Source organism: Strix aluco, chromosome 25, assembly GCF_031877795.1.
Source record: "Strix aluco isolate bStrAlu1 chromosome 25, bStrAlu1.hap1, whole genome shotgun sequence".
Taxonomy (NCBI): domain Eukaryota; kingdom Metazoa; phylum Chordata; class Aves; order Strigiformes; family Strigidae; genus Strix; species Strix aluco.
This window is the reverse complement of record NC_133955.1, coordinates 6,118,590-6,145,632: the sequence shown is the minus strand read 5'-3', so window position 1 is coordinate 6,145,632 and position 27,043 is coordinate 6,118,590. Positions and strand designations below refer to the sequence as shown.

The 27,043-nt window shown below is 58.8% G+C and overlaps 1 protein-coding gene and 1 long non-coding RNA gene across 5 annotated transcripts; one reads left to right on the top strand and one right to left on the bottom strand.

Annotated features, from left to right (window-relative positions):
* Window positions 1-27,043, bottom strand: TMCC2 (transmembrane and coiled-coil domain family 2). 4 transcript variants are annotated; one of them, XM_074850098.1, is made up of 5 exons: window positions 26,824-27,043; window positions 18,094-18,600; window positions 2,327-3,261; window positions 1,865-2,000; window positions 1-1,342 (listed from the first exon to the last, which is right to left on the bottom strand). In XM_074850098.1, the coding sequence occupies exons 1-5, from the start codon at window positions 26,992-26,994 to the stop codon at window positions 1,031-1,033; spliced, it is 2,061 nt and encodes a 686-aa protein (XP_074706199.1). In that variant the 5' UTR covers window positions 26,995-27,043; the 3' UTR covers window positions 1-1,030. The 4 variants fall into 4 exon arrangements, with proteins under 4 accessions (XP_074706199.1, XP_074706201.1, XP_074706200.1 ...); XM_074850100.1 differs by lacking the exons at window positions 18,094-18,600; window positions 26,824-27,043 and adding an exon at window positions 15,011-15,263; XM_074850099.1 differs by lacking the exons at window positions 18,094-18,600; window positions 26,824-27,043 and adding an exon at window positions 10,770-10,950.
* LOC141934557 (uncharacterized) lies at window positions 3,487-6,248 on the top strand. The gene is made up of 2 exons (XR_012626363.1): window positions 3,487-3,706; window positions 5,869-6,248. It is a non-coding gene; the product is annotated as an uncharacterized LOC141934557 (long non-coding RNA).

Genomic DNA, 27,043 nt, shown 5'->3' with positions numbered 1-27,043 from the left:
TACTTTTATATATATATTTATATATATATGTGTGTGTATAGATATATTACATAAATATATATGTATGAAATAATTTAAGAAACATCCGAGACAGCATGCTGTGCTCTTGTGTAGGGCCGGGGAGGCTGGGAAGGCAGCTGCTTGCCTCCTCCCGCTCTACCAGCTTTGATTCACAAATGGAAACAGAGTCTTGAATTAAATTAAAAACCGCACGCGCACACACACGCACATACACACGACACGGTGCAGAGGCTGTAAAACTCAGAGGCGTGATGCTGGAAAGTCCAGGTGTCCCTGAAGAGATCAGATCAACTAAAGCCGAAGGAGGGGGAAATAAATAAATGAAGGGAAACCAGCAGAGGAGATCTCACTTGTGCCAGTGCTGTCTCCAGCATCGGGTCCCCGGTGTCTGGCCAGGCCCCCGTGGGGACACGGGGACAGTGTCACAGCCCCGCTCTGTCCTGGCTGGGCTGTGGTGGGGTTGGGGGAGGCTGGTGGGATGTGCGTGTCCTGCTGCATTTGCCTTGGACCCGCTTTCTCCTTCGCCACGTGCTTTGCTTTCGCTCCATCCTGGGACTGAGCTTTTTGCCCTCTTGGTCTTCAAGGATGAAAGGGAAAACCCAGCCCCCACTAACCCCTCTCTTCTCTCCGCAGAAACTTCTCCTGGAGCCAGGTTTGGTCCAGCTCAATCCTTCCCACTGACAGAAGACCTCCTTCCCATGGACTTTCAGAACAGAATGACATTTAAAAAACAACCCCAAACCCCTAGAAAAACCCAGCGCCCCATAAATTCCCAGTTTCTTCCAAAACTCCTCCTCGTCCCCCATCCCACTCTCCCCAAACATCCCAGAGGACTGACGGATCCCGGCTCCGACACGCTGCGCTCTGAGCGATCGCTGCCGGCTGCAGCGAGGGTGGAGGGCCAGGAAAGCAACTGAACCGAGCATGTGAAAACAACCTGAAAGCTTTGGACCACCGTCCCCCCGGCCCTCTCCTCTGTGGGAAATGGAAAGCCCCCGGGGCCGCAGGATCAGCTGGGGAGCAGGACGTGCTCCAGAAAGTAGCTGACAGAGTCCCAGTGCTTCCAGAGGAAGAAGAGGAAGAGGACGAGCAGGGCGGTGCTGAGGATGCGCATGCGGGTCTTCATGAGTGGGGTGATGAAGTTGGCGATGGTGGAGACGAAGACGAGCAGCACAGCCATCAGGGCCAGGATGACGTTGATGAACTTGCCCAGCAGCGCCCGGGCGTTGGCGTTCTCCACCCCTTCCAGCTGCACTACCTGCTGCTGCTGCTGCTGCAGCTCCAGCTTGGTCACCCGCGTCAGGCAGGACTCCACGGCCTCCTGCGAGGGACAGCATGTCAGGACCAGCTCTGGGGACACCCCACGAGGGCTTTTGGGACTCACTGCATCCTCTGAGACCTCGCTGCTGGGAAGTTCTGCCCACATAGCTCCAACGGCTGCACGACCTTGTGTCCCCCTGCAAACCCTTGGCCCACGGGATATGCAACACGTGCCCATCCTGCTCTGCCTGTGCCGGGGAAGGTCTCGGTGCCAGGAGTATCTACTGCAGTGAGGGCGATGACCCCAACTGGGACAGCAGGGACAGCAGCCGTCCACGCAGAGCCTTGCCCTGCCTTGAGCACCCGGGGCCTTTCACACAGCGGGGACTCGCTGGGGCACAGAGAGGCATTTTGGGGACATGGCTTAGTCACTGCTTCTTGTTGTGACAGCATCGCAGCGAGGACCTCATCTAGAGGGTGCTGGGGAAGGGGATCCCCCTTGCCCACCCATCCCAGCCCAGGGTCCCTCCCTCACTGCACAGATGGAGGGTGCAGGGGGGGCTGAGCCCTCACACTCCCCTACCTGGATGTCCCGTGCTCTCTCGTAGGACTGGTAGGCCACCTTCTCCTCCATGCTGGCCAGCTCCTGCTTCAGGTTGGTCATTTCGTTCTGGTGCAGCTCGGTGAGGTCGTTCAGCTGCTCCTCCAGGCGCTCGTACCTGCGCACGGAGGGTGGAGGGGCATTGGGGCAGGCAGGTCTCCCCACAGACCCCCATGTCCTCCTTTCCCTGACACTGGGGAAACCGCCCAGCCCCTCTGACCCCCCCTGCTCCTGGCTGTAGCTGGTTATGGCTGCTGATGGGAAAGCACTGCACGACCCTCCACGGGAGTGGTGCTGCTGGTGGGTCTGGCAGTGGGGACTGCAGCTCCCCATGTCCCTGGCACGCAGGGCTTAGCCAGACAAGCCCAGGATGGTGGCCTTGTGGTCCCCAAAGAGCCACCCTGGGTGATGTGTGCTGCTACCCCAGCACCCACCCACCCCTACCTGTACCGCTCCTCTTGCAAGCACTGCGTCATGTAGGTGTAATCCCGCTGCAGCTGGGCCTTGAGGTCCTCCATGGAGTCCTCCAGGTGCGTCTGGCTGTCTTTGATCTCCCGGAGCTCCTCCAGGATGGTGTCAAAGTTATTGTGGTGGCTGTCCAGCGTGTTGGACTTGGGGCTCCCCAAGCCGCCGGGTCCTGCCCCTGAGTTGCTGCCACCAGCCGAGCCAGAGGTGGCACTGGAGCACTCGTCGTCACTGCCGTACTTGGGGCTGGAGACCAGGGTGGCACTGCCGCTGAGAGCCCGCGAAGCCTCCTCGGGGTGCCCGTCATCCAACGTGTCCTTCAGGTGGGCGATGTTGTCCGCGCTGCCAAACTTGTTCCGGATGAGGCTGGCGAACTCCCGGGGCTTGGAGACCACGGCGGTGTGGGTGGCCTGGGACAGACCCGAGAGCCCTCCCTTGACGCCCTCCACCACACCGCCACCAAAACCGCTGATGCTGGAGCGAACGTTGGCGCCCACATCCTTGAGACCCTGGTGCATGTCCCGGAAGACATCCTTGGGCTGCCGGGAAGGGCCATTCTGCTCGATCTCCTTCAGCTTCTTGTGGTAGTGCTCCAGCTTCTTGTGCAGCTGCGCGATGGTCTGCGCCGACTTCTGGTTCTTCTTCTCGAAAACCTGCTTGATGCGGGAGGCTTGCTGCTTGTCCGCGTTGTTGGCCAGCTTCAGGTACTCAGCCACGTTGTCATCCCGAGCCTCCTGCTCGATCTTGATCTGCTCAGTAATCTTGAGGATCTTCTGGTGCAGGTGCTCAATGGCAGCTTTTGTCCTGTGAGGGTCAGGGGTGCCATCGGGGACATCCAGGCAGACGGTGCCGTCGGCGTCGCCGTGCCCGGCGGTGGAGGGCAGGCTGAGCGCGGTCACGTCCCCCTTGTCCAGCTGCGAGCAAAGAGAGAAGAGGGCAATGATTGACGGAGGGAGCTAACGCCCTGGGGAGGGGGCAGGAGAGGAACGGGGTGGGGAGGCAAGAGCTGGGCAGGAGAATAGTTAACCAGAAGTTGTTTTTTTTCCGGCTGGTTAAGCACTTCCCAGCCATAGCCCTACTGCTGGCATCCTGGGAATAAGCCAGTTAGAGGGTGCAGCAACAAAATAATTAGTGTTTCGGGGCTGGTTTTGGCCAGTGGCTTTCAGCAAGGAGCACCCGCTGCCGGGAGCTCGACTCTGACTTTCCGCCCTCGCTCTGTGCAGAGACGGGCACCCGCGTTTGTGGGCTGCTGGACACCCAGCGCCAGCCAGGGAAAAAGGAGCGAGGAGCTAAAACTGGAACCCATCATCTGATCTCCCACCAAACCAGCAGCGAGAGCAGGGATTGAGCAACCCGGAGGTATTTTAGTCTCTTTTTCAGACTTTGGCTTTTAGCCTAGATGCACACAGGAGTTTTTCAGCTGAAGAGAACCAGCCATAACCCCAATTTGTGGCTGACTCAGGAGCAGCTCCTGATCCCCGGAAAGCAGCAGGCTGCTTTCTTTTCCACGGTTTCTCACCTGGCAATGCCAGACTCCTCTTGCAAACACAAGCTGCCACCTAGAAAGTTCGGACACATGCTCCTTTCCATTTTACAGATGGAAAAACTGGAGCTTTGGGGGAGGAAATCACTTGCCTGAGGCCACACTTAAAATCACTGGCAGAGCCTGGACTGCAACGGAGGGTCCTGCCTCGTGCTCTCCAACCCGGCCATGCTGCTTTGCCACTTAAAAAAAATCACTAAATCTTTCCAGTTGCTGGGTTTTATATGCAGATTCTTATGCAAATCTCAGTGGTTGTATAAATGGCTCCTGGCTTCTAATTAAGAGCTGCTTGAAAGTTAAATACTGTTGGCAGACCTGAATAATTTCTAATTTCCATCACACTTTCCCCGAATGACCCTTTAATAGGGATAATGCTGCGAGATCATTACTTAGGAGTGTGTTATCACCAGGAAATGCCTTGCGCGGGAGGGAGGAATGTTCTCAAGATGCTGCTTATAAGCGCTCCCGTCTGCAGCAGATCCCGCGTGGGGCTCAGGAAAGCAGGGGCAAGTGCTGCCATTCTGTTATTTACCTGCATCTCCTTTTTCCCCCGGCGCTGCTATCCTGCTGGGAGCCCAGGGGTGTTGGTGCTTCATGCAGGGGTCTCATGGGAGGCAAAAGCAGAGAACCACAAGCTCGGTGGGAGCATCCCCCAGCCCCCTCCCCAAGGCTTTTCATCTCTATCCATTGCAGCAGCACTACTGTTATATGGGGCAGGGGCTGGGGGATGAGAGCAAAGGAGAAACCCAGCAGCCCTCACCCTGCAGACAGACGTGGGGCAGAGCTGGGAGCTGGCTGCAGTCTGGCTGGAGCAGCACTTCTTTAAAAAAAAAATAAGATAATGCCCAATAAACCTGCAGAGTGTTCAGACCCTGCGGCCAGGCTATTCTTAGTTGCTGGGCTGGGCTCTCCAGCCACCCCACAAAGGGTTTCACTTTGGTTTCTTATCAAGGAATTAGAAGCAGCAGGAAACAGACTTTTTGCCCAGATGTCCAGTTCTCTGTACAGTAAGGGACAAACTGGCCGTGGCAAAGGAAAAGGCAGCCCCGGAGATGCTGAAACAGGAAACCCCAGCTGAGCCAGCGAAGGGGAGAAGTGGCTCAAACTTTGTTTCCAAACAGGGAAAGGTTTGGGAATCACCCAGACCTTTCCCCCTGCAAAGCCAACCTGTTGGATTTATTCCTGGGAGGATATTTGGGAGCATGGGGGGAAGGAAGGGCAGGATGAATGGCATGGATGCGATGCTGCCCATCCCTGCTGACGTGGCTGGGGTGAAATCCTTTCCCCAAGCCCCACTGAAAGTTTGTCTCTCTCAGACACCGGGCACATCACAGGAAAGCCACATCAGGTTATTGCTTTGAAAACAACCAAAAAAAGACAATACCGATCTCTGCAGTATTAACAGACAGCGCCGGCTAAATCCCAGCAAGCCTAAATGACAGTGCAGTGGATTTAACCAGGGGATTAGTAAAAGCCACGCTTTCCCTACATGCAGAAAACCTTCTGGTAGGCACATCAAAATGAAAGTGCTGTTTTCCAGCCCTTGTTTTCCAGGCAGGCTCAAAGGGGAGAGCAGGGGTTGATGTGGGATGCGGGAGGAATGCAGGACGCAGGAAGAAAAATTATTCTTATCAACAGAGTTTAACCCAGGAGAGCTGAGATATGCAAAAGGTTCAAGCTAATAAGCTGAGCAAACAGTACTTAGAGGGCCACGGCCGGGCGCAATTATGCAATGCTGGTTTATTTGCTGCTGCAGGTTTGATGGAAGAAAGCCCAGGTGGCAGGTGAGGAGCTCGGGACCCAGCAGCTCGCTTGTGGCTGCGTCCCTGGTGCGGGGCTGTGGGTCTCCCAGCGCACCCGGGACTGGAAGGGATTTAAACCCATTCTTAAGAAATTACACAATTATTGCAAAGTTCAGAACAAAACTCTCAAGACTCTTACTCATGCCCTGAACTATTCTGTTTTCCACACCCTGTAGCCTACTCGGAGGTGCAGCGGATGAGCTAACGCCGTGGCTCCTGCTGCATCGACCCTGAGCGAGGACTTTCACCACGAAGTGTGACCGTGGTTCCCAGCTGGGATACAACACGGGGACGAAACGGCTGCGGAAGGATCAGCTGCAACTTCAAGCGTGGAAAAAAGAAGTACCACTGAGCTTTCGAGGGATGCTGGCATGCGGGGCAGACCCGAGGAGCTGCTGCACCCACCTGGCAGCTCTGCAGCGCGGGTGGCACCGTGCCCTGGGTGCTGTGGAAAGCCACGAGGGAGAGGCCACGGCCAGCAGAGAAATGCAGGTGGGCAGCAGATGTGGAGAGGCTGATTTTGGGGCAGTCATTAAATGGGGGTGTTTCTGTGGCCCCTCTGCCTCAGAGCATTTCATCAGTGTAATTTGGGACAGCCTCTGTCCCGTGAGCTGGTGCCTGCACTTCGCCCAGCGTTACGGGGGACACTCCGGGTGTCCCCTGTCCTGTCCTCGTCCCCACGTGCGTTCGCAGCCCCGTGCCTCCTGCAGCGGAGCCACTATTCCCACCGGACCGCGATACCCACCCCAGGCGTTGAAAATAGAAGCAGGAGCCCTGACTCACACTTCCCACCCTCCTTTCAAGCCTGCAGCAGAGACCGAAGCAGGCAGCCCCGTGTCCCCCTCTGCGCCCTGCCTGCCCTGCCTGCTGCCTGCTCCTGGCCGGACACAATGGGCTGGCGGCAGCTGCCTCCGCTAATTTATCAGCCTGAGAATATTTTTTCTTACATAATGTAGGGAGGCTCGTTAAGGGTTTCAGCTCACAGCGGAGCTTCCCACCCCGGCTTTGCTGCGCCGGCACGGATCATGCCGGTGGGTTTCATTCACCGAGCGCCAGAAACGGAGGTACCAAAAGCCCCCGCGGGTCTCTCTGCCCATCGCCATCCTCCCCGCTGTCTTTTTCTAACCCCCACGGCTGCCAGGACCTACCTCCATCGCGGGCAGGGCTGGGGTCCCCCAGGGCTAGTTGGCGTGGGCCGCTCGGCCGTGTCCCCGCCGCGGCACGGAGCCCGGCAGTGATGCGCGGGCAGCGCTGGCTGCCATGGCAGGGGGCCTGGCCTGGCAGCTGACGGCAGCAAAGTTTCAGGGGAGCAGCGGGGAGGGAGGGAGGGAGGAGGAGAGCCCTCCTGCAGACCCCCGTAGGGCTGGTCCCGCGTCCATGGGCGCCTCCCGAACGCGCAGGGACTGAGCCGATGGTTGCAGCGGGATTGTCGACTCAGGAAATCTGCTGGAGCTGTTTACAGCTCTCAGCGACGGGAGCTTTCAGGGCTGTAATGCAAACCCCCCCTCCTCGTCCCTGTGGCGGGATATTCACACGCCTCCAGCCCCATACGCTGCCTGTGCCCTGACGCAGGGGGTCGGGACAGGCTGTTGTCATCTGCTGTGTCACATACCAGGACATAAAGCCTGGGAGAGGCGGGGGGAGGCGTGCACAAAGCAAAACCCCGGGTGGGATCAACGCATGGGAAAAATACACTTGTCGAGCAAGGAGCTGGGCAGCCCGAGGGAGCTAAAAGCCGGGAACTTGTGTCGGGACCAGGTAGGGTCTTGGCCGTGCGCTGGGATGGACCCGGGTCCGATGGGGAAGGTTACACCGATCTGATTCTGCCACCGGAGAACACACAATGCACAGAAAACATGTCCAGCCAACTGACCAAATACAAGTGTTTTGACACTTCACATGTAATTAAAAAGATATTAAGTGAGACGTCCAAAAAGCAAGCAGGGACGACAGCAGGCTCTGGCTCTACAGCCATTTATGCTGGGGCCAGTGCAGCTGGTGAGGGGCCAAAGTGGAAGTCCTGGCTGAGGAAGGAGACCCAGAGCTTGTGCGTTTGACTTGGCCCAAACCCGCGGGGTTGCACGGAGCAGGGTCGGTGCGACCGGTGCTGCAGGATCAGGCCCGGATGAGGGCGATGGAGGGAAGCAGAATTCAAGCCCACAGCCCACAGCTGTTCCAGACCAAAGCCCTCAGCGCGCCCGGCTGATGCCAGGATTGTTTGAAACCTCAAACCAACTGCGGCTGCCGATCAGAGCATCTGTGCAGCCGCAGACAACGGGCTAAATGAGAAAGGTTCATTTGCAGTGCTCTGGTTTGGTTATTTCTCAAAAAAAGCAACAAGACAACAACAGCTTAGGAAGTATTTTCAGCCACACATTGAATTGTACAGGCTGGACCGATGAGCCGATCGTGACCTAGATGCATGTTTAATGGGAAGGACCGTGCTGCTCCCACAGCTGAGACAAGCCCAGCACCGCTCAGCCTCGTGCTTCCCACCATCTCTCGGGCTGTTCCTACGTCCATCCGTGCCCTGGAAGTGTAACCTGTCACATCGGAGAGGCTCTGGGTGCTGTGCTGCACCCCTGAGCTATGGTGCGCAGCACAGCCAGCACTGCCCGTGCGGGAGCTGCCCCTGCCCGGGTTTAGCAGCCGGGGTAGGCAGCACAAAAATCAACCTGACCTGGCACGGATGGATTTGAGAGGTTTGCTTTGACGGCTCCACAAAAGCACCATCCGAGGGCTCAGTCCCTCCGTATTCTGCAAACGTGAGCTCCCCTAAACCCCACCATGGACACCGCGCTTGCAACGTCGGGGAAGCCTCCCTGCGGGGACATGTCCTTTGAGGAGACATCGGCTCTGACCGGGCAGGGGCTGCCGCGGGCTGCCTGCGCTGCCAGGCTGCGGGAACACCCGCGGCTGCAGATACGCTCACCAGTGTGACAGGAGGAAATGGGCACAGAAGCAGCAGCCTCCGCTCAGGCTGCTCTGAGCAGGGAAGGCATTTCCTTGAGTCACAGAATCCCAGAATCATCTTGGTTGGAAAAGCCCTTGAAGATCCTCCACTCCAACCATGAACTTCACACTGACCATTCCCAACTCCACCAGATCCCTCAGTGCTGGGTCACCCTGACTCTTAAACCCCTCCAGGGATGGGGACTCCCGCCCTGCCCTGGGCAGCCCGTTCCAACGCCCAACAACCCCTTCTGCAAAGAAATACTTCCTAAGAGCCAGTCTGACCCTGCCCTGGTGCAAGAATCACTAACAGCATTTAGCCTGGCTCTGCCAGACCCTCCCAGACCGGCATCAGTGCCCATGCTCGCACCTCTCCGTGCACCACTGGGTGCCAGGAGCGGGGAGGAGGCAGAGCTGGAGCCATGTCATGGACTGATCCATGATGTGAAGCTGCCAAAGCACAGTTCAACACCGATAACTAAAATCCTTGGCCCCTTCTAGCCCACGTTCCCGCCGCCGCGGCGTCAGCACCGTGCACAGGTCCCTGCCCAGGGCATCCCCAGCTGTGCCTGCAGGTGTTTATGTGAGATGGTGCTTGGGAGCAAGGGACAGGCTGGATCGGCCACGCAGCAGCACAGCTCACCACCACTGCCTTCCAAAACCAGCCTCGGCTGCTGGGGAAGCGGCGCTGGAGGGACCCGGCTGGTCCCCACACCCCAGCCTGGGGACGGCACAGCCCTGCACTGACCTGAGCATCCCCACAGGCCACCCAGCCCCTGCGGGAGTTGCTGCTACACACAGAGCTGTCAGCAGCCCCCATGTTTCTCGGGAGAACAGGATCTTGTAGGCAGAAGTCTCCCCTCCCCATCTGGCTGTGAGTTCGTATAAGCAACCTCTGTGCATGCCAGCGCTGAGCCCTGTCCCCGCACACCCACCCCCTGTTTGCAGGGGGCTGTGGTACCATCCACAGCGAAGAACAGAGAGAAGAGCAGATTCCCTGGTAAGTTAAACCCACCAGGAGCAGAAACCAGCTGTGCCTACCGTACGGTGCTCAGCCGTGCCAGGGAAGGGAAAGGAAGGAGCAGAGTTTCCTCCCGGTGCCACACCGATGCTCCAGAGACGCGGGGTACGGCCATACGCTGTGGGCAATGCCACAACGCTGCCCACGGGGACCGGGGCTGGCAGCACACGCGGCTCCTTGCCAGCGTGGGTAGGAGCAGTGTGTCTCCCACGGGCAGATGCCGCTCCTCGTCTGTCCCTCCGATCCCACCGAGCTGCCCCAGCCAGGGTGGATTTTGCAGCCTGGCCAAGCCCCGGGCTGTGGATGCCTCCGGGCATGGCGCAGGTCACCGAGGGACACTCATCTTTGTTTAACTTCTCTTATAGCATCACTTCTCGTTTTAGCACAGGAGCCTGAGGTCACTTCCCATCACTCTTCGGCCGTCTCAGCAGGGCAGGAAAAATCCCCAGCTGCACAAGACACTCTGGAAAACACCTTCCCTGCTCCGAGCTCTGCTTTCCATTTCCCTTGTTCAAAGTGCTGGGGCCGGCCCCGAGGCCCCTCTTCTCCCAGCGCAGGCAGCGGAGGGAAGCGCCTTTCAGGCTGCCAGGCACAGCCCCGCTTCTGCGCTGTGACATGGGCCACCCAGCCTGTGCTTAACTGTAATGCCCCCCCCGAACCCCCCCCCACACCTCCTGCCAGCTCACAGCCCCCCTCAAACCCTGCCTGACCTGCCAGGCTGTCCCTGGCCTCGGGGAAGGACGGAGGAGTGCAGATTTCCCCAGAGGAGGCTGAAAAAGTGGGGATTTGATAAATGCCAGGATGCTCAGGATGAGACTTCACAGACAGCCTGCTGCAGTGAGACCTGGAGAGCATTTTTTTTATTTATTGGGGACCTCAGGCAGCTCGGATCATAGGAAACCACCTGTTCTCAGCTCCCCAGCGCAAGGGGAAGGTTAAGGTTAGCAAATAATTGCTGAAGCAAGAACGTCGCCTATTAATACCCCAGCAAAGCGAGGTGGAGCAGTGGTGCAGCATCTCCCCTCCCGAGAGCACAACCTCCCTTCCACACAATGCAAAAACCCCGCCGGCACGGGAAAAGTGGGGGTTTTGCAAGGAAATTACCCGAGAGGTTGGTGGTGGACTCCCCTTCATCCTTAGCACCAGCTCTGCTTTAGGAGATTTAGTCCGCTGCTTAGAAAGTGGCAGCTATGTTTTTCAGGCCTGCCTGCAAGAGGCAAATTTAAAAATAAATAAACCTCAGCTCCCATGCAAAGGAACTCCCTGGATAGACACAAAATCAGAGCACATTCAGTGTGTGCCGGTGCTGAGTGGTGCAGAATCTGGCCCTGAATGCTTACAAAGTCCCGGTCCGAGCATCTCAACCAAGAGACAAGTCACCTCGCGATGCAACACAAACACACGGCAGATTTTGGACTCGAGCTCTGCCTTTGCTGGCCGGCACAGGAACACGCAGGGCCTGAGCTTAGTGCCGAGAAGCAGGTACTAAAAAAAAAAAAAGGAAAGACCAGCCGAGCCTCACCAGAGCCCTCAGCTGGGCTGGGAAAGCTGCGTACAGATTATTGGGAGCCAGGTTGCTGATACAGGTGAAGTCTGCAAAGTCCACTGCTCCTTAACCCCACGTTCCCGAGTGCTTTTGGTGTCCAAAGCAATTGGCTTCTTGTCCACAACCCTCGCAAGCAGCGGCCGCACAGAGCCCAGCAGCAGCCTGACCTTCACCCGAGGACCACCTTGCTCGTCACCCCTTGTTGCTGGACATCCCCAGTCCTTGCCTTGCCTAGGAGCAGAAGGAGAGCGGAGCAGGGTACTTACAAAGACACCCAGCAGAGAATTTAAGAGTAATATCCTTTTCCCAGGACAGGAGTCGGGAGGATGCAGTTCCGCCATGAGGATGCCCTGGTCGCTCCGGCCGGTGCTCCGCGAGGCAGCTGGATCCTCTCCCTCTGTCATGGCAGCGGTTAAGGAGTCGAAGGGGCAGAGGATCGTACGCCGTGTGTTTGCAGAAGAGGCACCGTGAGGCTCTGAGGGAGCCAAGAACAAGCAGCACAGGCTGGCGAGCAGGGAGGGAGCCCGGGGGAGCGGGAACAGGCTGGGTGCCACAGGGGCTGGTCCTGCTCCTCCAACTGTGCTGGGAGAACAAACAGCACCGCCAAGCGCTGCCCGGCTGGGAACAAGCAAACGAGCCGCCGCGGTTCCCCGGTCGCGGGTCTGAGCTGGGCTGGTGCCACAATCCCACGGGGCGATCAGCAGCAGCGGGGAGCGTGTTCCTGCACAGCACCCAGCAGAGAGCCCTGCGTGGAGAGCGGCTGCGTGGGTGCAGACGGGCAGGTCCCAGCAGCCGTCCCTGCTGCCTGCCCTGGCTTTGGGGGGTCCCTGTGCCTCGCTGCCCGTCCGTACCACGCGGACCCCAGCGTTTCCTAATTCACACCACACCCTGCGGGCTGGGGACTGTCCCTTGTGCCCTGGGCTTGCAGGTCACTGAGGGGGACACCTCTGCAGAGATGATTCAGTGGCCATCCCGCACGGGTGAAGCTATTCAGGGCCCTGCCTACACTTGGAGAATCGCTGGAAAAATTCCTGCTGTCGTTTTTACCGGAGGGAGTAACCCCTGGAGCTCCCGCAATGCTGCTGCTATTTCGCTTGCTGGGTGACACAGCATTAAAACCACCGGCAGCACCCCCAGCCCATGCTGCAGCTGGGTTTTGACACTCAGGGTGCTTGTGCAGCCGCGGGGAGGGGATTTTTGGCAGCTTTTGTGTGAAGGGTTTGAGGGGGGAGGCAGGGAGAGGCAGAGCCGCAGCGAGGCGAGGAGTCACAAGGCAGGACCCTGCTTTGCTCATCCTGACTCAGGAGCCAAATCCTGCTCTCAGCTACAACCCCGCGGCAGGAGAGACCGCAGCGTGGACATGACCCCTCGCTCCCCCAATCCTGCCCTGTCCATCCTGGGCATCCCATCAGCCACCCGCTCGCCCCGAATCCCCCCCGGGGCAGGCGGCACGACGGTGTTCACGGCGCCTGCATGTCGGGGAGCGGGAGCTGCTGGTGGGCTGGAAACAACAGCCATATGTCAACGAAGGCTGAGGAACACGATGTCTTTTGCTAGGAGGTGAATCAGTACGAGAGTCTGATATTCTTCTCCTCCTGAATTAATTAAGCAGCAATCTCGGGGATCTTTGTCTTCACAGCTATTATCTGCTTTTCCCTCCTCAAAGCACCATCCTGATGGGAGCGAGGGAACCAGTTCCCACCACCACCCTTCGCTCACAGACTCTCCTTCCCCTGCGACACGCGGGGAGATGGAGGTAGAGAGGTGGGAGCTGACCTGGACACGAGCGCTCTTGCACCTCCAGTTTCATGATGCCCGGCGGGGGCTCCGTTTGCAGCCGAGGTCAGCAGTTCCCCCCCAAAACCCTTTGGCACTTGTAGGGTGTCCGCACACCGGTGCTCCCTGGCTCACCCCCTGGGGACCCTGCCTGGATGCTGGGGGGATGCCCGGCTGGGGGGCTGCAGGGAGGGCAGCTTTACACCACCGTTCCCTCTATTCACTTTTGCAGTCACCGTTGGCCTATTTTAGCTCCTTCCTCTGGGATTTTAACACCAGCACTCACCCAGAGTTTGGGTGGGAGGGGAGGATGTGCTTTGCCTGTCAGCAAATCCTCCTAAAGAGATGCAGGAGACTTCACCAAACGCTCTGGTTCCCAGCTGGGGAAACTGAGGCAGGAAATGAGGGAAAACCTCTGCCTGGGAAATCTGCCTAGGTTACATGTGGGGACAGCAACCGAAGGCAGTGAGATTTGAAGGTCCCGTGTCCCCTTAGCTCGTGCCAGCTCCCTTTAGGTCTCAGCACCTCCAGAAAGCAGGCTGCCTGCTCGGGAGCTCAGCCTCAGGCTCCTGGTTTTAGGATCACCGGCCCCAGCTCTGCAAGCACTCAAACTCCCACTGAAAATGAGTTTTAGGGGCAGCAAAGCATCACCAGCATCCCACCGCCTGAGCCACCCCCATGCGCCCAGCCGACCTCCCCTTGGCCCCACCACGTCCTCACCCGCCGCAGGGAGAAAGGATACTCAGGAAGCGCCGTGGAGCAAACCCGGGTTTCTACCAGCAAGGCTCCAGCCCCGGGGCATCTCCCCGCCGAGCTGGAGCCAGGCTGGGGCTGCTCAGCACCCCGACAGGCCACGCCGGCCCTGGGGGGGTCATGGCTGGGTTGTGCAGAGTCCCCATCCCTGTCCCCTTCCCTGTTGTCAACTGAGACCAATTCTGGGTAACCGGAGCCGTAAGAGGCGAGAAACCACGTCCCCGCCCTGAAACCGAAGGCGGTCAGATGCCGGCGGGGTCGGAGGGAGCCAGGGCTGAGCTGGACACGCTGCAGCCAGACAGCAGATGCCTGAGCAGAGCAGATTAACTTTGTGAAAGCCCTGATCTGCTGGGGCGAGGGCTGAGCCATCCCACAGCCTCCTGGCCACCACTCGCCCTAATCCTCCATGCCTGTGGGCCACAGCCACCCCCGGTGGATGCTCAGAAACTCCAGGTTTCTCCCTGCTGACTATAATCCCTCTTGCCCTGATATAGCCACTGATCTGGCGAGCGTCTAAATTTAGCAGGATGAATCTTGCCCTACGTTTGGAGGCAGCAGGATGGTGGGGATGAGGCCATAAGGACGGGTCCCCCCCATAGGGCAGAGCCCCAGGATGCTGCGGACCCCCTCTGGGCAGTGGCAGAGGAGCGGAGGGGGGGGACGGGAGCAGGGAAATGGCACACTTGGGCTACAAGCCCATAAATAAATGTGGCTCACAGCCACTCAGCAGCCAGCCTGGCCCGCAAGCCCAAAGCTGAGACGTGGCACAAAGCCCCCCCTGCTCCCTCCCGTTCCTCCCCTGTGTCTCACGGGAGAAGCATCCGCGCCGGGGGGCCAAGGAGGCCGCGGGAGGGGCACGGGGCCGCCGCGGGCAGCGGTGGCAGCTGGTGCTGTCACTTGCCGAGGGACACCGAGGGCGAACGGGCCAGGAGCCCGGTCAGGATCGGGCCCCTCGCACCCCTCGGGGGATGCTCCGCGGGTCCGGGCCGGCCCGGGCTGAGCACTTGCACTCGTGACACTTGTGAGCGGCTCCCTCCGGGATGCCGGGGAGAAGCCGGCTGGGGATGCGCACTGACAGACAGACAGACGGACAAGACAGACGGACAGACACCCGTGCGCGCCGGTGCGGTAACGCTGCCCTCTAATGGCCACCGGCCCCGGATCCAGCCCGGTCGCCCGGGCTCCCTCCCGCTTGCCCCCCTCCGCGACTCGGTGGGGGTTGCGGGGGCTCGGAGGGACCCCAAGGTCCCGGCGTAAGGCGGGGGCTCACCTGGGCGTGGACCATCCCGCAGTCCCCGCAGGCGTCCGCGCAGATCCCCGGCAGCACCAGGCACAAAACCTTCCGGCTGCCCCCGTCCAGCACCGGCCACCCCAAGGGGGACAGGGACGAGGGTCCCCCTGGGATGCTCAGCCCCGCCAGCACTGGAGCTCGGCTGGCCCTGGGATCGGGGTCTGCGGGGAGACCCCACAGCTGCTGCTGCTGGCGCCGGGGCCTCGGCGGCCGTCCCGGCCGGTAATGCCCGTCTGGCCGCGTCTCCCACAAGGCGCTGGCGGGTCACCAGGAGGAGATTAGTGAGATAAGGAGAAAGCTCTCCAGCACGTTCCCATCGCCATGCGCCGTCCCTGCCAGCAGCCTCCCCCTGCCCCAACTGTCACATGTGTCACCGTGTCCGCAAGCCGGCACGTCCTCGTGTGAAACACCGACACGGGCCATGTGCTCCCTCAGACACACCACCACCGATGTGCACCCCAAATGTGCCACCGCGCTTCGGCTAAGCAAGCGAGCTTGAAATCCAGTGCTGATCCCGGGGGTTGCTATCCCCAGGCCCGGGGAAGCGGCTCCCCCCAGCTCACCAGCGAGCGGCGAGCCGTGTCACTGCACACCAGAGAGCACACCACGGGCACACACCGACCACCGCGGTTCTTGGAGAGGAGTCAACAGACAAAAGCTTGGTCCCAAGCTGCATTCAAGTGCCAGCAGGAGGCAGGGGACACCTGAGTCACCCCACTCTTGTGGGGAGCTGCTCTTTGGACGCACAAAGTGGGTGTAGTGCGGTGGAAGGCTGCGGGGGGAAGCCACAAACATGCATCACCCTGCAAAGCAAAACCTTGTCCCCAGCATGTGGTGCAGGTGACAGTTCTTTGCTGTCACCCTTTGCTGTTGGGGGTTATCGCCTGGCGATGCCCCCCACGATGGGCAGATGCCTCGTGGTGGGACTTAGGGGGGTGCAGGGAGGAGGGTGACCCAGCGCTGACAAGGACCATGGGGCGAGGAACCAGAGCAGGTGAAGGTAGGGAAGGGAAAACTGCAGGAACCTAATTAAGAAGAAAAAAGGGGGAAAAAAATTAATAGCTGATCAAAAAGCACTTGCTGAGGCTGAGCGATCCCACGAGGGATTAATCCAGCGCGCGCTCGGGCCCTTACGCAATGGATGGAATAATTCAGCATGAAATTTCTGGGGGAAAAAATGGCTCTTTCACAGCAGCCCTGTGCACCCCATGGGCAGCGGCTTCCGAACGGAGGGTGAAATGGGGAGGAGGTGTCTGACCCCGGCAGGACAAGGCAGAGGTGATGCAAAGCGATTGCTGGCCCAAAGCCCCGGTGCAAACCCGCCTGCCAGGGTCTAGCGGGGCCGTGCCGGGTGTGCTCGGGCCCAGGGCACGGCAGCACCAGCCGTCCCTGCGGAAGAGGAGCCGGTTCGCTGCGGGCAGGAGGCCGGGTTTCCTGAGGGCTACGGAAAAATAATACGGCATGAGAATATCACATAGCTCTTGTTTCTCCAAATAGGTTGTTTTTCCACTGCCTCACAAAGGCCCCAGTATCGTCTCTCTTCTTATTACTCTTTGTGTCATATGCAGTTAATTATTCATCCCCTTTCTGCGCTCAATGTGCTGCTCCGTGAGCGGACACGACCCGCTCTGCTCTCGCCTCCCCCCGGGTGCTTCTGTCCCTGTGCGAACCGCTTCCGCTCAAAGCTTCGGCTGTAACCCCAGAGGGCTCAGCGGGTCTGGGCTCCTTGCAAGGCCGATGCCACGGGCCGGATGGAAGAAATTTTGGCTGCAGATGCTCAAATTAACAACCTGAATGGCTCCAGGCCCTGCTCAGGCACTTGGTCTGGGTGCAACATGCCAGTGGCGAGGAGCGGGGACTGCCAGGGAAGGGTCGGGGTGCTGCCCTGATTTGCACACTGTGAAGGGGGGAGAGGAGGACCTGGGCAGACATTTCTTGTGAATACAATGATGTGTCTATCCCCTGGGACCAGTTTCCCACGTCCCGGTGGTGGCCCTGTCCCTGCACGGCTGTGGCAGGGGAGCAGTGCTGGCACCCGCTGCAAGCTGTGAGCGTCAGCTGCAGCTCGGCGCTGGAACTGCCGAGCGAAAACAGAAAGAAAAAGTATCTGGTTGATCCTCTTTCCATTAGCTCAGAGGGCAGTAGAAGTCTCCAGGTCAGATTTCCCTCTCGGTGACTCAGTGCCAAGGATAGATGAGCGGCTGGAGGAGGAGGAGGGGGGCACGTGGGAAGCGCGGGTCCCATGGCTCAGGGGGAGCGCAAGGACATGACACCCCCACCGCTATCCCACCCCGGCAGCTCTGCCCAGCCACTGCACCCTATTACACAGCTATTCCTGAAAAAGCCACCCAAGAGCCCCCAGAGCCTGCCTGGCCATCTCCCCACCCCAAGCCCTACCACTTTGCCAATCCACTGATGACATTTTCAGGTAAATTAAAAAAAAAATAAATGCATCTAGCCCTCAGTGCGGCAGAGAGTGGTTTTAGAGCGTGATACCCCCAGAGCTCCAAAGGCCAAGGAGAGAAGCTGACATGGAGAATCCCACCAGCACCCAGAGCACCTCTCCCTGCTCGCACCGTGTCCTCAGCGCGCCGTGCTGCCGTGCTAATCTCAGCTGTTTCATAATTAACAGGCCTAAACGCTAGATGGAAATACCATCCTCTCTATTAGCTCTGCACAGACCGGTTTAAAAATCACTTTGGACGGGACCAATTTGCAGCCACCCGATCGAATCTTTGCAGACTCCCGGCGCTGGGATCCCCTCCGACCCCACGCCGGGGGTCCCACCCCACTGGCACACAGCTCGTGCCAGGTTCTGTTCTTTCTCCCTCAAATCCCACTCTGGGAATCGGACCAGGGCACGTCCCTGCTTTCACCTCCCTGTGAGAGGAACATCAACCCAAGCAGCCTCCGGCCCTGACTCGCTCCCAGGCTTGCCATCCTGCACACCCAGTGCCACCAGCGCTGCCCCGAGGGACGGTCTCCTTCCAGCAGTGTTTTGGGGTGCTCTGCACCCAGTTCTGCCCTGGACCCTCAGGGATGTCCCCACGGCACAGCCCTACCTTATCAGCCAGGCACTCGGTGTCCTCGGTCAGCAGGTAGACAGCCCCGCTCTCGGCCAGGAGGATGGCAGTGTCGGTGGTGGAGGAGGACCTGGGCCGGCCCTGGTGCTGATGCAGGATGGCGGTGAGGCTGCTGTCCTGGGGGGCCTTGCGGACGAGGTGGGGGCTCCCTTTTTGGGGCTCCAGCGAGCTGCTCTTGGCCCGCCGGCTGCCACTGTGCAGGCTGGTGCCACGCTTGATGGAGGGGCGAGAGCGGATCTGCTGCAGCACCCGGTTGAAGGCGGTGGGACGCGCCGGGAGGTCGTGCAGGGACATGGCGTAGGAGACGCGGTGCATCTCCGGGGATCGCTCCTTCTCGTCCGGGGAGTCGTGGTCGGACATGCCGTAGTGCGGCGGCAGTGAGTCCTGCGAGTTCTGGTGCTCCCGCTCCCGCGACCGCCGGCGGCTGTGGAAAAGGTGCTTCAGGCCATGGCCAAACATGGACCCTTCGGAGAGCTGCTGGATTTTCTGCAGGAGAGGAGAGAAAAGAACCCGTTACTATCAGGAAGGGACAGCATCGCCCCACTTCAGCATGCACAGCTCTGACGGACGGTGCCCATGCTAGCACTGAACCAAAACACAAAGCTCAAGGGCTTAAAGAACTTCTGGAGGGCTCTGGGGACTCCACACCAGCCCAAAGGGATCTGTGAAAGGGAACAAGCCCTGCTGCCAGCGCTGCACTTTATACCCGTGGAAAAGTATTTAATGTTAGTGGCCGTTCGATGGCACGCAGCAGGGCTGAGCACGGTGGCTCGGGACGGCTCAGGTACGCAGCTCCAACAGCGCTCCCCACGCCGGAGGGAGGTCTCTGATGAGCGCTGGCTACCCCTAAAATTAGCAAGAGGAGCAGAAAGACCCTTCAGAGCAATGGAGGGAGGAGGGTGCCTGCTGCAGCCAACGCCAGAGCTGCACAGAGACCCCGGCCCTGCGGGCAGTGGGGATGGAGCAGCCTTTTCCCTGGCTAGAAAAGCCAGTGTCGCTCCCAGTCTTGGAGCCTGGGCCACTGACGTGCTGCCAGGGGCCACCTGCTCTCCAAAAGGCACTCCAGGAAGGATTGGGGAGGGCTTTTCTGTGGGGGATTTTCCATGGCCTCCGAGTGCAGCACAAGACCGGGCTGGCCTCGCTTACAAAGGTGAAACCGCAGCTCGTGGCCCAGTGCCACCAAATCCAGTCCCCGCTGGGCAGCAACCAGTTTCCATCAGGAGATGGGGACACGCCGCTCCCGCGGGTACCCCCGGGTCTTCCTCTCCCAGGGGACTGAGATTCACATTCCCATGGAGCACACGGCTTTTCTCGTGACCGCTCCTGGGAATCCGGGTGGATGCTGGCCACGGCAAAGTCATGCAATATGGATGGTGGAACAGATCGTGCTCTTGATTACAGCCAGGTCAGCCCAGAGCGGTTTCCCTGCAGTCACTGGAATGCCCAGATTTGCATCCAGGGGAGATTTTGGCTGGGTGCCCTCCGCAATCCCCTGTGTGTGGTCGAACGGGGGCAGCGCTGCGGGCAGCAGCTTCCAGCATCTGCAAAGGGCTCAGCAGATCCCAGATCCCAAATCCTTGGTCCATCGCAGCTCCCGGGCAGCAAGTAAATGACCTTGGGGCACTGAAAGATCCTCTCGCCTCCCGAAGCAGCCTCAGCTACCAGGAACCCAGCGGACCACAAGGCACGAGTCTGCCCTGTTGCTCTCTGTCTCTATTTTGGAGTTAAGCCGAGCACCCTACATTTGAGGACGCCAGTCCTGACCCTGCTGACGTTCAGGGGCATTTCACCGCTGATTTACTGCGGCTGGGGCTCTCCCCAGGGATGCTGGTTCCCATAACTGCAGCGCTGCCATTAACTCATGCTTGAAAACCAGCGTGAAGTGGGCACAGAACTGGGAGCTACTTATAGGCCCAGCGGACACTTGGCAAAAGCCCCAGCTTTTAGAAAAGCAGTGATGTTTGAGATGCAGCCTCCAGGAGCTGCAGAGTGTGGAGGATTTCATGGCCATACGGAAAGGGCTCCTTCTCCTAAAAATCCCAGACATTAAAGCCACAAGGTCCAAATCCGTAAGGGCCTAATTCTCATCACACCTGTAATATTGACAAGGAATCAGCAATTAGATTCTGTGTCCCTAAACACTATAGGCAAACCCTTTAATCCTTCTGTTGTTATCCATTCATAATGAAAATTTCTATCCTTTTGGTTTTTCCTAGGAAATATATAATAAATCTATGGTGCTGAATTGCTACTTCAGGAAATAGTGATTTAAATTTTATTCTATTTATAGAGTCTCTATGGAAACAGAGACAGCATTAGATAGGTAATAACTATAAACCCACAGATTTCTACCATCAAGGGTATGGCGTACCCTTGGATGCACAGTTAGCCCTTTAGAAGGCCCAAGTGAAAAAAAATGACCAACTTACTTCCTTGAGGGTAACGAAACTAAATAAAAGCGAAGCTGGCAATAAAGGAGAGGATGTTTTTCCAGCACCAGCGTGGAGGTGAAAGCCAGCTGCCCACAGAGGGTTCTTGGCCCAACAGCTCCATCTGATAGAAATTCACCTTTTAAAAGAAACTCTCCTCTGGTCCTTTCCAAGTTTGCCTGAAAGAACCTTTCATGGACCCTGCAGGTAGAGCTCCCGGTGGGACGGTAAGGGATCTGCATGGGAAAAAGGGGGAGGGAAGCAAAAAGAAGAATCCCAGCCCTGCTGTTGCAGGCTTGAATCCCACCGGATCGACTGTTTGTCAAGCTAAAGGCTTGTCTATATTAAAAAGTTCACGGGAGTGGTCACCATGAACAAGCCATTCCGCAATGGGTATTCCAGGGAATTTGCTGATGTAAAAACTCTGTTTTCTTATGTTACTCTGGGATATTACTGCACTTCCAAAGCAGAAGCATTTTTCTGGCACAAAACTACTCGTGGCTCAGAACAGAGCGTCTGCACGGGCTATTTTGGAACAGTCGTCGCTTAATAACTGATGCAATGGATACGGAGATTAATTTCTCAGTGCAGACAGCTGTAAAACACTAAGATTAATACAAAAATATATTTGTTTTGTTTCTCTTTTTCATTAATGCAGCCAGGGTCTCCTGCTCGGCAGCAGAGACTTGTTTCCGTGGGCTCCAAAGGAGCGTCTCCTGCTTCACGTCCCCCGTAAGTGGATCAGTTCTTGCCGACTGTGGCAGGGTCGAGCCCAAGACCCACGGTTTGGCTGAGCACAGCTCTGGGCTGACCACGGTCACACCCTCTGCCTCCTTCTTATGTCTTTATCCACTGATGGAAAGTAATTGCGAAAATGTGAGGAGCCAGGAGGGGGCTGCACGACCCCCCTTGTACCCATCCCACCACCCTGCCTGCACCAAGAGCAGAGTCCCAGCCCTGTGGGGACACTGCAGGGACAAGCCACGCTCAGCCAAGAGCTGGAAAACCCCATTTTAACCCAAACCAATGTATCTTGCAGGAAAACAGTGACTTGGATGACTGTTTTGTCTGGGACACTGCTCTTTGGCTGTGTCCAGTGGGAGAGCCGGGTGCTGCCCTTGCCCGCTGTGACAGGGATGCGTGTCCCTCCCTCCTGCTCGGCCATGCCGGGCTCTCCAGGGCCGGTGTTCCTGCCGCTGCCGAATGGCCACGCAGCCTGAAACCTCCCAGTTTCTCACTAAATGGTTTTCCAGCTCTGCACCGACATCCAAACCTCTTACTCAGCTTTCAGACGTGCAAGGAGGGGATCTTGTTGCCATGACCTTATAGCACAGCCACATGCTGCAAAGTCCTGCTCAATTATTATTATTATTAATTATTTATGTCCCTGGCCTGCCCAGAGGCTCCAGCCAAGACTCTGCAGCCCTTTGGAGGTATTGAACAGACACAGTGGAAGACCATCCCATCCCATCCCATCCCATCCCATCCCATCCCATCCCATCCCATCCCACAGCACTGTGTATTTTAAGGTGTGGGGGAGCCCGGGGAAGGCCACGTCACTGAGCACCTCACATCCTCACAAACAGCAGCAGGACCCCGGGAAGTCCATTTGCCCCTGCAAGTCTAGTCCTCCTGCTGCTTTCTCCCGCTGATCCTCCTAAGGATCCCCAGCAAGGGGGTCCTACCACCACCCCGCACCCCACTGCTGGCAGCCAGGCTGGGGGCTGGGGGCAGAGCTGTCCCCCCAGGGTGGCAGCCAGCCCAGTTGCCCCTCACAGCCCTATCTCACACCAGCATCCCGACCCCCCGTTCTGCCGCTCCTCCCGCTGCCACAAACGCCAAGGAAAACGTATAGATGTTCTAAAATGGAAAATAAAGCACTCCCCCACACACGCTTCTCCTCCCGGGGACAGGATGAGAGAACAAACATGTGACAAACGTTAGTCATGTTGTTTAATGCACTACCAAAACGCTATAGTGACACGCAGCTCCTTAAACACTCTCCAGAATAACGTCTGCGGGGCCAGCACCGACTGCCCAGGTGTGGCTCCGGCTGGGGGGGCTGCGGACCCCCACGAGCTCCCGACCTCAGGTGGCATTTGCAGGGCAAGATTTCTGCTGCTGGTGCTGAGGGGAGCCAGATGTGCTCCTGGGGGAATAACACAGCGAGTGGCAGCCCACGACCGCTTCTCCCACGGCTGTCACTTCTGTGTCTCCTGAATTGACTGTGGGGATGCTCAGTGCTGGAATTCGGTGGGAAGGCAGAATGGGGACCCTGGGGGGGTCAGATCTGGGGGGGTTAGGATGGCAGGTGGCTGCGCACGGAGTGCTTGGCCTCAGCCAAGCAGCCCACACCAGGATGACTGTGTCTCTGCTGGGAAGCATCACACAGATCCCGGGAGGGCAGCGCAGCCCGGCCTCAGCTCTCGCCCCCCCCCGCTGCGCCTGGCACAAACCCTGGGGAAACACGCTGTCCTGGCTGCACCCTCCCCGAGAGGGTGCTGTCCTCTCCCTGGGGGACCGGGGGGTCCTGGCGTGCAGCTCCACAACAGTGAGAGCGGGGACCCCCCTGGGTCCCTGCCAGCAGCCTGAGAACTTTTGATGAGCGATGCCCCGGGGAGATGATGGATGCGGCCGCTCCAGGGACCCGCTGCTCCTGCTCGAGTTGCTTGACAACAGCTCCATCCCACTAACCGCAGGGGAGCCGGCTCACCTTGGCGGTGTCCTTTCAAGACCAAAATATGCCTGGAAAATTGTTCGTGCGAGGGATTAAATATAAATGTACCTGAGGGTTTAGAATAGGGCCTGGTGACCTTTACGGAGAGGAGGAGTCCTCTGCGTCCTCCCTGCAGCGAACAGCCTGCACGGGCACCGCCATGGGGGGGCCCCTGAACTGCACCAGAGGGTCTCCACCCCTGGACCCAACCCCTCGTAGAGTGGGACCTCCAAAAAAAATTAGACTAGCTGAGTGGGTTTGACCTGCTATGATTAAACAGGAGGTTAATGCTTCACCCCATCCCCTCCAGCCACCCCCATCCCAACCCCACTGCTCAGGGCAAGACCTCTGCTGGGGACTGCACATGCCATGGTGGGATCTCCCCTTGTCCTTCATCTCCCTCCTTTCCAGGAGACGTTCCCCAGCTCCAGGAGAGGTTTCCCAGCACCAGGAGAGGCTCCCCAGCTCCAGGAAGACCAGGGGAAGCTTTTAGTCCATGGATGTGGGGTTTGGATCAGGCCCTGGGAAGATGGAATGGCTCAGGCCAGGGCCTCTGGACTCCTGCTGGTCTTGTCTTTCGGGTTCAAAGGAGGGAAAGGTGGGAGCCATGAGGATAAAGATCGTGAAACTGTAGATGGAAATGATGTCAGGCTTCAACTTCCAGCCCTTGCCCAGACCGGCCCGTTTGGGAAAACAGTGAAAGAGACAGAAACCCAGGGAAAACACTCAGCTCAGGGTTGCTCAGGGAAAGTGGGAGCGGGACCAAGCAGTGAACACCTTGGTGATGGGACACCCTGGACACCCTGGCAGCCACAGGAGGCTGGATGTCTCCTTCTGCAGTGTTTTGTATGGATCCAGTCACTCTGCTGCAGAACGCAGAAATCCCTGCCACCCAACATATTTTTGAGCGGAACTATGTGTCATGCATCTGCTTTGCTCCTTGCCAGAACTTCTTTCTTTCCTCTTTTCCCCTAATGGAGCCCTTGCTCTCGGCAACGGAGCTGGAGTCGGGGCTGGGGAACGGAGATTTGCCGCGGATCTGCTGGGTGAGGGGATGGAGATGACAGGAGGCAGCCTGTTGTTTCCAGGTTGCCAGCTCAAATCCATCTTTGGCTGGCAGCAAACTAAAGTTTACATCTGATGCTTATTCCCTGTCCACAGGGAGACGAATCTGTGGGTCCTGGTGTGTGGCACCATGCCAGCCTGGGGACAGCTGTGGGGCCAAGGAGCAGCTTGTTTGAACCCACCCCACTGTGGAGAATGCAGTGCAGCTCCAGAGGGTGTTTGGGGCAGGAAAACTTTAAGATTATATTAATGATGCCACTAATTGTAGCAACAGGAGGCGAAGTGGCTGAATCAGTGGTGTCTGTGGCGGGGCCAGGCAGAGCGCCCAGCTCTGCCGCGGAAGTTGTGGGCAGCACCGAGACGCAATTTTTCATGTGTTCTGCCTGGCGAAGCAAGTTTGAGGACTCACTCCACGCGGGCAATTAATTGCTGAACTACAAACGCGTTAAAAGTGAGCATTGCAAAGCAAACCTGCATTAGGGTATGACACTCACATCGATAAAATCAATGGGCGTTTGGCCACTGCTGTTGCTGTGAGCTGGACCGGGCTGCAGAGCAGGCTGAGCTCCAGCTCAGAGCTGGACGTGTTGACCAAGGAGCTCTTGGCCTGGTGGCCATCCCCATCGTAACCTGCGGCTCCTTTTGCCCCACACTCTCACCCCTTTCTGACTCACGGTGCAGGTGAAAAGGGCCCCGGGGGGGATGGAGAGAGGCTGGGGGGTGATGCAGGTGGGGAGCACTACCGTGGCCACCTCACCAAGCTTTGCGTGGCCCTGAGCACCACATCTCCATGGATGTGCCTTCCCCTGGCACGGGGCTCTCCCCTCCAGCTGTTTTTAGGCCAGCAGCAGCTGTACATCATGTCAGCAAAGCCAAAACTGCCTCAGGAGCAGGAGCTGCTGCTCGGACATCGAGGAAAAGGCACCGCGTGTTGCAGCAAGCAGCGTCCTGCAACCACAGGGCTTCTTGTGCTTAAAGCAGCTGAGTTCTCCTACGGGACTGGGGGTTTTTATTTCCTGGTTGCCTTTCTGAAGGGGCACAGGCAGTCCTGGCTGTGCTTCCCAGCTCCCGAGTGACCTTGACCATGCTGGTAAGACCTTCTAGGCCAAGCGGCAGGCTGGGATGCTCCACAACAAGGGTCTCCATCCCGGATGCCAGGCTGCCCCTGGGTGACCAGGGACATTTGTCCACTTTTGTCCAGGTCTTTTTGAAACCAAAGAGTGGAAACGGCACCTCTGTACCACTGCGGCCCCATCGCCTTTGACAGCGCTGCCACGAGCACACTCTGCCCGCGGCCGCAACACGCTGCAGCGCCTGAAAACATCAAAGTTACAAGCGAGGGACTTCATCTCTGCGACATAAAACCCCACTGCATCCACGCCAGCGGGACCCTGTTGAACAGCCGGGGGGTCAGAGCTGCTCCCCTTCCAAATCCACAGGAAATTTCTGCCCAATTTCACCCGGGACCTTCCCGTCCTGCCTGCCCGCATCCCTGCCCGCATCCCTGCCGCCGGGGACCGGTTCCCCTCGCTCCCGCAGCGCTGCAGTGCCGCGTAACTTGTTTTCCTCATTAACCGGACACAGCCCGAAGGCACAGGAGGAGCAGCCTCGGGGCCATTTATACACCGTCACTTCCCGGCTGCCGCAGCACTAATCCTATCAGCGCGGCTGGCGGTCCCCGAGCATCTCCCCACGCTCAGCGCTGGGGTGACTCCGGCAGTTCTTTACCGGGGTCTGCTCAGCCCCTCTGCCGGGGGACAGCCCTGTTACTCCAAAAAAGCCTGCTTGGGTGATGGCAGCCCGCTCCAGCCCTGCCCTGGGGTGCGACCCTCGTGCCCGCAGCCCCCTTGCCAAGGGCGGGTGGTGTCACCAGGGTCCTCCCGCCTCTCCCACCACCACACTGTTATTATCACTGCTCTTGGTGGCCAGGTTGCCACAGGGCCACGGCCTCGGCGGTGCCCAGCCCCGTGCGTGCTTGTGCAAGCCTACCACGAGGCATCTCAAACCTGGGAGGTGGCCCACGGCAGGGGCACCCACATCCCAGGGGCATCCCCATCCCTGGGAGCATCCCCAGTGTGAGAGCATCCCTATGCTGGGAGCATCCCAACCTGGGACCTCTTCATCCCAGGAGCACCCTCATCCCAGGAGCATCCTCATCCCAGGAGCACCCTCATCCCAGGAGCATCCTCATCCCAGGAGCATCCTCATCTCAGGAGCATCCCCATCTTGGGGCCACCCTGCATCCTCCAAGGTCACACCTGTAGCAGGGGACCAGTGGGTGGGGAGGGTGGTAGCCCACCCAGGCGTACAGCCCACCGGTAACCCCGCTGGGTGCTCACCACACCGGTAACCCCAACGGTAACACCCTAGGGTGCTTGTCCGATTTGGTAACCCCACTGTTGACCCTAAAGGGTCCCCCCACTCCTCCGGTGACCCCACCGGGATGCTGCTCCACTGCCAACCCACCGGTACCCGCCGGCCGGTGCCCCCGCGGCTCACCTTCAGGTCGGGGGGCTTGGTGCGCGGCGGCGGGACAGCGCCCGCCTCGGGGGCCGCCGCCGCCGCCGCCTCCCCGGGTTTGGCCTCCATAGCGGCGGGGCCGGGCGGCTCCCCCGCGGCGCCGGGGTCCTCCTCGGGCTGCCGCAGCTCGTCCGACCGGCACCGCTTCATACCGGTGCGCCGTGGCCCCGGGGGCGCCTACGGCCGCGGCGGCGGCGGC

Coding starts and splice junctions, on each gene's coding strand:
- TMCC2 (XM_074850098.1), bottom strand. CDS start 26,994: ATGAAGCGGTGCCGGTCGGACGAGCTGCGGCAGCCCGAGGAGGACCCC. Junction 2,001..2,326: donor TTGCAAGAGGAGCGGTACAG/GTAGGGGTGGGT, acceptor CTCCGTGCGCAG/GTACGAGCGCCTGGAGGAGC. Junction 1,343..1,864: donor AGAGAGCACGGGACATCCAG/GTAGGGGAGTGT, acceptor TGTCCCTCGCAG/GAGGCCGTGGAGTCCTGCCT.